Raw genomic sequence first — 12,816 nt, 5'->3', positions numbered from 1 at the left:
ATTTGCTGCCAGAAACAGACTAAAAGAAATACAAAGACCTCTAAAGATAACAATTTATTGGCTCTCATCATAAGTGAATGTCATGTTAGTATTATCCTAAACTATAAATAGTAGAGACATGATAGGATGCAGAAAGGAAGTGAATGGAATGTGTAAAGAAGAGTTTTTATGCTGGAGAAAGAACACAGGAAACTAGAATTATATATCCAGTCAATGTGTCTATTGATTATTGAGGTCTTAAGTTTTATTAGGTCAGTTTGATAAGTCATTTGTAAGATTTTGTTTGGTAGTTATGAGCAAAATGACCTTGGGGTGTTCTCTATAAAAGCAATGTTAAACCTCAAGCCGTTTACACCTTTATGTTTGATCATAGCATCGTGGTAGACGTCTCAGTTTAGAGATATAATTAATATGCATCCAAATGGTTTTTAGTTCTTTCAATATTTTTATAAGTTATTCAGAAAAATCTCAAATTTTTGTTGTACTTTACAGTATATACTAAAAAAAACTAAAAAGCGTTTGAATGTATATTAGTTATATCTTTAAAATGCACGATGCTTGATAAAAAATAAAGGTGCAAAACTGCATTAGGATTAACAATGTTCTTATGGAGAAACCCCCAAGGGCATTTTTGCAGTAGCCTCTTAATTCATAATTATATCTTCATTTTTTATTTCAACTTTAAAAAAATAATTTTAACGTTTATGTAATGAGATAAACAATACGAAATTAACTAGCTGCTAAATTAAGTGAAAGTGCCATAAATGCATAACTACAATGAAGGTGTGTTATCGGAAATTCAGCCTGAAACACAAAATTAAGCTCATAAATAAACATGACTTTCTACCTGCATTGGTTTTGTATTAAAGTACAACAAAGATCAGCTGTCTAGGGTTGGCTAGCTGTGACAACAATGTATTAACAGAGTAAAAACCTTAAAAAACTTGTCAAAATATATATCAAATAAAAAAGTAACATAAAATATTTAATTCTCTTATATGATGTAGCTGACTTATTGCTGTATTGTTGAATCCTTGGTAAAGGATAAAACAGAACATTCTAAGTAAAATCTTCTGTAAAAATAATTAAAAACTAACCTTTAACACAAGCAAACACAAAAGTGACACTAGATATAAACTATAAATAAATCTAAATAAAGTGGAATTAAGCACGGGGGAAAGTGTAAAAAACCCTTGTTTGTTCACCAAAAGCAGTCTGTAAAGATTTATAAAACTGAAAACCTAAATCTAAATCACCAAAGAAAAATGTTTAGGACTCCCTAAATAAAATTGGTTATGTGTACAGGTGACGTGAAAATGAGCTAACTTCACTGTAATTGGGCAATTAATACACACTGAAATTCTGAAGTGGGAATCTGTCATATAAGTTAAAATACATTTCAAGCAGTACAATAATTATAAGTATACAATAACCAATAAGTTTTATGCTGCGAGGCACAAGCTCTGTCGGAAACAGTAGAGTACAGCGGCAATAAAAAATTAATTGACTACCACTCAGGTACAATAAATTATTTTGTTGTATGCAACAGAATTATGAAGAAGAAACATAAGTACATGATGTAACTGGTTGCAATGTGGAAAGAGTTGAAATTAAAGTAATTGTCCATAACATCACCAATAAAGGAAAATACGTTTGATTAAGACAGAAAAACAGTTCAAACTTGGTTTCCTTGGAAGAGAAGTTTGTTCTGCACATTTTCACACCTGTACAATATTTTATATTTATTTAGTAACATCAAATATATTTGTTTACAATTTGTACACATAAAACGGTTTTAAAATCATAAACTTACAAAATCATAGTTACAACGTTAAACATCTTATACTAAATAAGTAAAAAACTAAAATATATTTGTAAAAATAACAGCATTTTTAAATAATGAAAAATGTACATTAGTCTAGATTTGTTAACAATAAAATATTTATGCATTAAATAAGGCAACAATGGCGTAAGTTGGATTTGTTTTATAACAACGATATAAATTTACTCTAGGTGTTCTTAAATAGGACATAATTCAGTAAATGTTACATATTACAATTATGAGATTCTTTGTTTTGTTGGCTGAAGTTTAATACAACTCGTCTGCAAAATGTCAATTATTAAAAAGGTTAAGGAGTGTTCTAATTTAGCATTAAAAATATTGTATATGTTTGTAATGTTTTCTAAAATACAGTACATTACATAATATTCTATAAATAAAACAACCAAGAAATAGAAATTTAAATTGATAAATTTAAGTTGTTTTCTTAATTACTTTGTTAAGTTTTGCAAACAAGAGGTATTAAGTTAAGTCAACAAATTTTAGTTTGCATTACTATTCGTCCAGTAATGCAGCACCAGCCATTTATGAAATTGGCAATGAAGTTTGAAGAAAACATAAATCTGAGAACATTATCTCATCGTAATCGCCAACTTAAAATTCATCAGAATGAAAAAAAAAATAGGACATCTCTGACATATTTAGAGTATTATTATTCCAATATCCATGACTTTGTTAATTACATTCACTTTATCTTTTAGTGATAAATCAATATTTATGTAAACAACAGAACTGTTGTGGTCGGTCAGAAGTGTTTCAACTTGAAAACACATATATTAAATGTCCTACTTTTCTTCTCAACATATTATGGAGAGATTTAGTTATTTGAAATGCCGTCAAAAATCCACAAGCATAACAACATAAGAAGTACAACAACAATGCAATAGTTCAACTTGTACTGTGTTTCCAGTACAAGTAAAAATGCAATTTAAACGTTACTAGGAATTATTGAAATGCCAACAATCTTACATTCATAAAGACACGATTCCAGATCACATAACTCAGTTTCCCTCCCCTCTCTGAACAGAAGATATCTTTGTATGTGCTGTTCTTAGAAAGTGTTAAACTAATACATTTGTTAAACTTGAATTGTTATTTTACGTGCATGAAATAATTGACTTTAACCCTTTGGGGTCTGATTCCACTGGTAATGAATGGCCAAATTGTGCATTGGACGTCTGTGCCTGCCCGCATACCAGTTAAATGCATTTAACTGGCATAATTCGTGGATTAGAGATTTGTGGAAAATCTCAACAGAGCAGCCTAGTCTGTACAACGCCACTACTCACGGGAGGCCCGAGTCAAATAACGCTGACACCAAAGCGTTAATTAGAACATTCAAGTAAAATATTAGAAAAAATTCCTTCTACCTAACTGAAAAAACTACACGTGCTGAGTTTTCTTTCACCGTTTGGTAATTAAGGAAAATTTTACAATGGAACAATTTTTGTAATTGGGATTGGGAAGCATACCCCAGCCTCAACAGAAACCTGAGTCTCAAATTCAACACAGGTTCGGCGATTTCTTGGAGGGGAGTTGAGTAACAAAATCTTAAACCTAACGACTTTCATGGTAAGTAACATAGCGACAGTAGATGTGACAGGATGGCACAGGAGAAGTTAAGGCATGACAGAGAAACCGTGTATCTGCTGCTACACTATAGTGTGGATATTGTCCAGTTCTATTCCACTGTTCCTGTTGTCCCCGACTCCTTCCTTGTCCGCGTTGCTCAGTCGTCGCCGCCTCAAGCTGGAATTGTTCAGCTCGTTGTCAGCGTACATCATCGCGACAGGGTTCACTGGACTCTCCCCACCTGCAATCGTAGCACTTTACAATTAATTTCTATCCTAATACTGTTACTAGAATAGTTATAGTAAACATATTAATAATTACTATTTATTAAAGACAAACAATGAGGTAAAAGTGAAAGGCAATACTAAATCTTCCACGTAACAACAAAAAAGATTTATAATATTTGTAAATTCATGAAGGAAAGAAAATGACTAGACTGCACAATAAGCTGTAGTTAAAAGTTAAAAATTTACCAACAATTATAAACGGAATAGGTTTTTATGTGCTGGACAGCAATGATTCTATTGACAGTGACAATGATCTCGGTATGTTATTAGACAACGAAACAGGAGTGGTTGTGTGATGACGAGAACAGGATGAAAAGTGCAGTTAATGGAAAAGGTAGGTCGTGACTAAAAAATCCTTATTTCACAGTCATATTGGAAATGTTTCAGTTGATTTATTAAGATTAGAACAGCATAACAGATGAAATATTTAATCCCTAAAACTCAGCATAAGAATATGTCCGTTCAATCAGAATTGCACTAGATGTGGCATACAGTAATATCCGTATTGTCTTCTTTCAGGTTATTGTGTACATTACAAATCAAGAAAGTGTTGCAAATGTGTAGGAATGCGTAAATGTATTGATTTTTTTATTCAATCAGAATCGAAGAAGATGAGCATACAGTAATATCCGTATAGTCTTATTTTATTTTATTGTATATTTATTGGTACATACACAAGTAAAAAAAAGTGCCATAAATATGTATGAATGCGTAAATGTATTGATTTATACTGTCGTAAACCAATCTGAAACACTTGACACCAATTATAAAGGAATAGGCCTAACCAGTGCTATGTCTTCGCTTCGTATGATGATATGTGGCGCTGTGTACTACCCACCTACGTATGGAACACACAAGTAGAGATTTTTTTTTTTTAACTGAAAAAAGCGTTTTATTCGTTATTTATTCTTCCAAAAAACAGAAAATACATTAAACTTTGCAAAAAAAGGGAATGAAAGTAAAACCAACGCTTTAACAATGAAATGTAGGCAGGGGAGCCAAAAAAGGAGAGTTTTTGTCCAGTATGTAGGTATAAATAATGAATATTCTGAGCAGCTAATATCATCTAGTCCACTGAATCCAGCGTGTCCACCTTATCATATCAGTGGTGACAAAATATATAACGTTAGAGTTGAACAAATTACTTACGATGGCCTCTAGCTCGTAGAGTTTCCTGTTTTATAATCATCTCACTGGTCAGGAAAGCCTCTCGCTTGATCTGGTCCCGTAGTTTGGGCGACATGTCCGGTATACACCATTGTACAGCTATCATCACCATAGACACCAGGTTCTGCAAGACAACGATGATCGTAATCATTGAGAGTTCATGTGTTTATTGACTTCTAGTGAACTCAATACCAATTTATTGTCAAAGTTTTCAGTCAAACAATTATCTTAAGAGATTTCTAACCTGGAAGAGCACTATGAAGCCCAGCCTGGCTGCCAAGATGCGCCAGTAGATGTTAGGCCTCTTGTACTTGTGTTCGGCCCACGGAGGCTCTCTGTATTCTGGATACCTGTACATTACAACATTTCAGTCACAACAACAATCAATATATACAACAACAATGAATACCATGACCTGATAACAGATTTGTTCATCAACACATGCAAAAGGACAACAATAAACTTCCTGAAAAAGTATGGCATGTATCTATTAGTAGATTTAAAAATGTTGTAAGTAATTGGCTTGTTGGTAACACATTTTATTCTGTAAATGACTACTTTATCTGTGGTATTAGTACTTTAATTTTTTTATAATTTAGATTTTGTGAATAGTTAGTTATAGCAAGTGTTATTTATTTATTTTTGTTAAATGTATTATATTGTTATTTTTATTTGTTGTATTGTTATTTATTTATTATTTAATTTATACGGTATATAATATTTTAGATATGTATTATGTATATGTATATATTTATATATATATATATAATAAAAGTAAATATATATATATATATTTACTTTTATTTGATTTTTAATGAGCAAATTCACATTTATCATGTAAATGTAAAATTTACTTTTACTTATTCTATATATGTGTAATCATTACACTTGTTTTATTGGATTTTAAAGGTGTGATAGAAGTAGGTAATTTAGTTATAAGAAAAAGTGATGTTGTCCATTGCATTGTCATAAGTGCTTAAAGACAATAAAGATTTCTTGATTTTTGACAATAAACTGAAGTATACACCAGTCTGAATAGTCGTTGGATGAGATTCTAGGAATCTCAAAAATTGTATGAGATTAAAACAAATAATATTTTGAATTTTTGTAAAAATGCAATTAAATGAGTAATTAGCATGTACAGTATACAAATAAGGGAAACAAGAAACTGAACTACTTCTTGCCAAGAGCTCTTTTAATGTGTAAACTAATGTCCAATAAATTTTCCTAATTTGACTTTGTTCTCGATAAACCATAGCTCAAGTACACACGACATATTGATGCCTGTGCCGAGGGAGTAGACAATTATCTACTTGGGTTTTCAAACCACTTTACACTTACAAATTGAAATTTTTCATTGTTAGAGACATAAATGTGTGTACAAATCATCAAAGTACATAGCATCTAAGAGTGAGCTAATGTCTACGTTACAAAAATAATAACAAATCCTTATCAATTAAGAAGCAGTGAGTACTAAAATATTCTTTTTTGAATTAACTAAAGCTTGAACTTATCTCAAAAGAACACAAGAGTATAGGTTTCTTTGAATCCAGATGGTAAGTTATTGCAAAATTGTATACCGGAATAATGAAAAGTTGTTCAGTGGTTTGGGGGTGTGTGGATGAGTTAGTGCCGGAAAAATTGTAAGGTGACTCTTAAACTGTGAATGGGTGTTTGTTTTAGGATACAAATGACATTCATTACAATAAGCATAAGCTTGGAAAAGTCAACAAGTTAAATTGCCTTAAGAAACTTTTACATGATTGAGTCCATTATATATTACTACTACAGCCTTCTTCTGAAGCGTAAAATAGAGCCTTAGTTGTGGTGGACTACATATATAGACAATATGATTGTGAAAAATGTCAATTTCAATCTCCCGCCAAGTGCGATATACACAGTGCCATGCATTATCTGGTTTGGAAGGAAAAACTCTTAGGTTTATAATTAGTAATAAGTCAACCTACAATCGTTACGGTGAGAAATCAGGATACATGGCAGTGTAGGTGAGAGCCTCAGTACACTTCTTTCTGGATATGCCTCGTATAGCAACTAATGATTGCAGAATGGAATATTCTATTCAAATCAAACTAAAAAATCATTTTTAAAATAATATTTTTAAATTATTAAAAAAAATTAACTGTTTGGTGCTGTTTCTAATACTGCGTTTCATTAGAAAAAACAATAAAGCAAATTCTAGATTAATAATAACGATAGTACAAATTTTTGTGTTAAGCGCTAAAAAATTTCATAAACTACCAGCCCATTGTAAGATATGCCTCTGGGTAAAGATTTGGCAGTTTTGAAACAGGCTGTAAGCAAATTGCCTGGCAGCAAAAGGGTTAACACGGATAATTGTTCAACAATAAATCATATGGTTTTATCTTCAGTGGAGTGACGTATGAGGACTAAAATAAAATCCCACATACTACAAAATATGCCACCAAAGAGCTACCTGCTAAATCTCAACAGGTGCTGACACATCTGTGCTGAACATCATATTCCCAGTACTTAACCTCAAACAAAGATTCAGAGTTACGTCACGTCACGTACAGATATCCGGTTACAAGAGAATGCTGACCTGTATGTCACTCACCTACATATGGAGACGTTGAATGAGGGGTTGATTGGTCTGATATTGTACTGGAAGTCTGATGTGTTGAAGTAGGCCAGAGAATGGTTTAGGAAACCCCTGGTCGCTGTGGTCTGGACTTACGCTGATCATGTAGACCAGGCAAGATATCCGGTTACAAGAGAATGCTGACCTGTATGTCACTCACCTACATATGGAGACGTTGAATGAGGGGTTGATTGGTCTGATATTGTATTGGAAGTCTGATGTGTTGAAGTAGGCCAGAGAATGGTTTAGGAACCCCTGGTCGCTGTGGTCTGGACTTACGCTGATCATGTAGACCAGGCAAGATATCCGGTTACAAGAGAATGCTGACCTGTATGTCACTCACCTACATATGGAGACGTTGAATGAGGGGTTGATTGGTCTGATATTGTACTGGAAGTCTGATGTGTTGAAGTAGGCCAGAGAATGGTTTAGGAACCCCTGGTCGCTGTGGTCTGGACTTACGCTGATCATGTAGACCAGGCAAGATATCCGGTTACAAGAGAATGCTGACCTGTATGTCACTCACCTACATATGGAGACGTTGAATGAGGGGTTGATTGGTCTGATATTGTATTGGAAGTCTGATGTGTTGAAGTAGGCCAGAGAATGGTTTAGGAACCCCTGGTCGCTGTGGTCTGGACTTACGCTGATCATGTAGACCAGGCAAGATATCCGGTTACAAGAGAATGCTGACCTGTATGTCACTCACCTACATATGGAGACGTTGAATGAGGGGTTGATTGGTCTGATATTGTATTGGAAGTCTGATGTGTTGAAGTAGGCCAGAGAATGGTTTAGGAACCCTAGTCGCTGTGGTCTGGACTTACACTGATCATGTAGACCAGGCAAGATATCCGGTTACAAGAGAATGCTGACCTGTATGTCACTCACCTACATATGGAGACGTTGAATGAGGGGTCGATTGGTCTGATATTGTATTGGAAGTCTGATGTGTTGAAGTAGGCCAGAGAATGGTTCAGGAACCCCTGGTCGCTGTGGTCTGGACTTACGCTGATCATGTAGACCAGGCGTGGTATGAAGTTGGATGAGAATGCTATGATCAGTGCCTGCCACAGAATTTGAGAATGTTTAGAATTTGATCTCACATTTAATAACGTTTTCAGATCTAACTTGAAAGAGAATATTGCTGATTATATCATTACTGAAACAGTAATTAACTGGTTATAGTACATACTATTGAGTTCTTTTACAGTTTCTCTAGTAACCATTGGTTGGTTCTAAATTTTACTTTGCCAGATTTTGTAGTGATACCAAGTATTGGTGATGAAGAAAATTAGTTTATTGAACCAGTATCTTTGATTGTATTAGAGATACCTCGTCCAATGGTATAAATTGAGACACAGTAAAAGTGAGCACTCGGGACTATCCTCTGAGGAGTACGAGGAGGCTCAGGTAGATCAGATTGTTATATGAGAGAGGTAACGATCAGATTTACGTGGCGCAGCTCTACCATCGGACCTCATCACACCTTGTCTGTATCAATGATTTATCTCCTGTCTAACTAATAAAATTAAAACTACTCTATAAAAAAACAACCCACAACATACTTTTTCAAATCCACACATGTGTTTTCCTCTACTATCTTTAATGTTTTTATGTCTGAGAAATGCAGCCTATAAATACTTATTTGAAAATCAAGTACAAAGTTATCGTAACGTCATGTAGTGAAACAAAAACACTCATGTTATCAGTATAAATCCAAACATAGGTACATTAAGAAATGACAAATTTTGTATGTCACTTCTACTTGTCATATATTTCTGCCACCAACACAGTGTGAGATAAACAACACAATGGCTTTGGTGGAGGAATGAATTAGAATTTTTAACAAATGCTTATGTAAGTTGCTTGTTGCATGAGTGTCTGTTCTGAACGATATTTTCTTTTCAGGTCAAATACTCAGTGACATACTAACAAGGTGGGTATGCAACAACACGTCCAACAGGGTTCACTGAAGTTCAATGCAAAATTTGAAGTCTATAAGTTATGTCATTATTGAGAGATAGAACAAAAGACAATCATACAAAAAGAAATGTTTACATCCCCCTGCAAACAAAAGAGAAATTGTGCTAGCCTGCTGAGTAAACGCCACTCAGCCAAATTTAAGGTTGGACATGCACCATCAGTTTATTCTTGTTTATGCAGAATTTCAAGTCAACAGATGAAATCTTTCTCAAGATACCTTGCCACATATGTTCACGTTAATATCTCTTAATTGTCTTAATTTTCTATTTGCTGTCCTTCCAATAGTCACATTTATTTTCAACACGTCTCTTACGAGTGGTATTTTCCCATCACAATGGAAGTCTGCTTTTGTCCGTCCTCTTAATAAGATTTCAGCACCAGCGTCATGTTCAGATTATAGGCCGATAAATATTCTTCCTGCATTATCTAAAGGCCTAGAGAGAATTGTGCACTGCCAATTCACTGAATATCTATCTTACAACAACATATTTAGTGACTATCAATCTGGTTTTCGGACCAACCACAGTACAGAAACTGCACTTTTAAAAGTGACGGATGACATTAGGCTTGCTATGGATCACAGACAGGGCACAATTCTCACTCTTTTCGATTTCTCAAAAGCTTTCGACAGCATAAACCATAAAGTATTGCTAGCTAAACTAAGGCTAATAGGGTTTTCTAGTCATGTATTAACTTTTCTGAGATCTTATCTGTCAGGGAGACGGCAGTGTGTAAAAGTGGATGACATGACTTCGGACTGGGAAATTGTTACTTGTGGGGTGCCACAGGGATCGATTCTTGGTCCTTTATTATTTGTACTGTACGTGAACGACATTCATTCTGTACTTAAACATAGCTCATATCACATGTATGCTGATGACCTGCAAATCTATTCACACTTTAAAATAGACTCCATTAATGAATGTATCACCAAAATCAATAGTTACAAATATCGTTATGTGGTCCAAAAATCATGGCCTGAGACTAAACCATGCAAAAACGAAACCAATCATTATTTGTCACTCTCGTTTACGAAACTCAATAAACTTCAATACTATTGAAACGTTAACTGTAAATGGTTAACACCCTGCCATACTACGACAAGGTGAAGGATCTTGGTTTGACTATAAACTCGACTTTGACTTGGACTGACGCTGTTGCGGAGATTTGTAAACGGGTTTTCGCATCTATTCACTCACTGAAACGTTTACAACGATTTTTACCAGAACATATCAAGCTGCTCTTGACTAAATCACTCGTACTTCCACATTTCAATTACTGTAACTCTGTGATCAATGATATGACCATAGTACTGAGTGAGAAGCTGCAAAGAACTCAAAACTACTGTATACGTTACGTTTACGATGTGAGACGGGAGCAGCACATCACACCGTACTATATTCAGTCAAATATTCTAAAATTAAAAGATCAAAGATCCATCAAAATTTTAAAACTAGTTCATTCAATATTGAAATTTGGTTTTCCAAGATATTTTTCTGAACATTTTAAATCTGTGTCTCATGTAGGTATAAGAAGCACTCGCTCTGGTTCATACATTTTGAGAATGCCTCAGCACAGGACTGCAGTGTTTGATAAGTCATTCCATGTAATGGCTTGTAGGTTGTGGAATGCCCTTTCCCAAACAATTACTTCCATCGATAGCAGTTCCCGGTTTGTGGCGAAACTGAAAGATATGTATCTTGAATGGTTAGCCGGGGCAGTTCCGGTCTGAGATGCTGTGGGCATGACACTGGCAGAGGGATATGAATGTGAGATTGTGTGTGAAAAAGTTCATTTAGCAATAAATACTTTAATTTATTTGTATATTAAAAATATAAATTTATATTATGTTTTAAGAATAGTAGAGATGGTTAATTTATTAATGTGTTAAATTTTAATTATTACACGTTAAAATATTATATTAATTTCACTACTTTGTGTAAATGTAATTATTTCTTTATTTTATTATCTTTATTATGTTTTGTTTTATTCTTAGATAATATTTATTTGATGTTTTAAATTTTACATTGCAACAGGTTAAGTGTAAGAAAGGGCTGTGCGGCCCTAACTTTGCCTGTAAAAATAAAGAATTTTTCATTTCATTTTCATTTCATTTAATTGTGTACTGAGCTTTTTTAAAAATTTATTTATTCTGAAATTTTCTCATTGCCATTATAGTTACCGATAAGATCAATGTAAAAATATTCCCTAACACTCAGCCAAATCCCATCGCACATGCACCATCATCAAACTCAGTGTTCCTCATGTAAAAATTAAGTTTCATGCACAATTTCAATTTTATACTTTAGTTTGTTTTCAAAATATCGTGCGGGCAGACAGACAGAAAGAAAATTTTTTTATCCCCGTGAGAGATAAGACTTCGCTAACGCTCAGCCGATAAAAAAATTAATTTCAGTTTTAAACTCCAGTTACTCAAAAATTGAATGTATTTTAGAATTAATCATAAAAAACTGCACTTCATTTTTATTATTTTTCCTAGTGTTTTCTGCTGTAGCACTTTATCACTAAATCAGCTTTTTTTTGTCCACTTTATCAAAACTTGCTCAGAATAAGTGTATTAAGGATTTAATAAACAGTTTTCCTGAGTACGGCAAGAATATTCCAATACATGCGTCTTAAAATGGATAACCAAACTTGTTCTCAATGACTCACATTGGAGAAGACTGCTATCTTGGCGAGCACGTCCAGGATGCGGAACCATACGCCGATGTTGGCGTGCGCGAAGTAGTGGCACCGGCCGTCTGTAGAACACAAGGAACTTGCGCGCGTCCAACCGCATTTCCAGGACATTGTTTATCAGCGCGAACACCGGTGCCAGTGGAAATGCTGATACGAAAATTGTTACAAACCCGTACTGAATCACTGAAACAGAATAAGAAAGATGTGAGATTCTGATTTAGACCACATGATCAAAAGAAGTAATTTTTCAGCACACTGTACTAGGCTCTGATAGTTGATAAGCAAAACTAAAACTAGCTACTACACACAATTATCCAGGACGATGAAGAGCTCCAGGTACGCGTCACTGAATGGTTGAGAACACAGGTGGCTGAATTCTATGACACAGGAATTTCAAAGCTATGACACAGTGCGGAGATGTTCCCGTTGTCATGGCTGGATGCTGTCTGATGTGCCGAGCACGAGCACAGCAATATATATACATAATAGGCATGCGCCTGGCGGTGTCAGGTAGAAACTTTCCTTACTTTCTGAATAGCTATCATTTGAAATACCTTCACTGTTTGCAGTAAAAAGATATAAATAAAAACTTATATCATACGCTAGCATTCAGAATGTGGCAGACCTTGAAGATATGTAAAAAA

At 34.2% G+C, this 12,816-nt stretch overlaps 1 protein-coding gene across 1 annotated transcript in view; it reads right to left on the bottom strand.

The window, feature by feature from the left end:
- Positions 1 to 3,032: 3,032 nt before the first annotated feature.
- LOC124367391 (anoctamin-1-like) overlaps positions 3,033 to 12,816 on the bottom strand; it is a 102,821-nt gene continuing 93,037 nt past the window's right edge. Inside the window, 6 exon segments of the mRNA XM_046824168.1 lie at positions 3,033 to 3,653; positions 4,849 to 4,990; positions 5,111 to 5,216; positions 8,378 to 8,553; positions 12,146 to 12,220; positions 12,222 to 12,355. Of these exon segments, the coding sequence (XP_046680124.1) occupies positions 3,493 to 3,653; positions 4,849 to 4,990; positions 5,111 to 5,216; positions 8,378 to 8,553; positions 12,146 to 12,220; positions 12,222 to 12,355 (794 nt within the window). The 3' untranslated portion in view covers positions 3,033 to 3,492.

The sequence above is a fragment of the Homalodisca vitripennis genome, chromosome 8 (assembly GCF_021130785.1).
Source record: "Homalodisca vitripennis isolate AUS2020 chromosome 8, UT_GWSS_2.1, whole genome shotgun sequence".
Classification (NCBI taxonomy): Eukaryota; Metazoa; Arthropoda; class Insecta; order Hemiptera; family Cicadellidae; genus Homalodisca; species Homalodisca vitripennis.
This window is presented reverse-complemented; position numbering and strand designations above follow the sequence as displayed.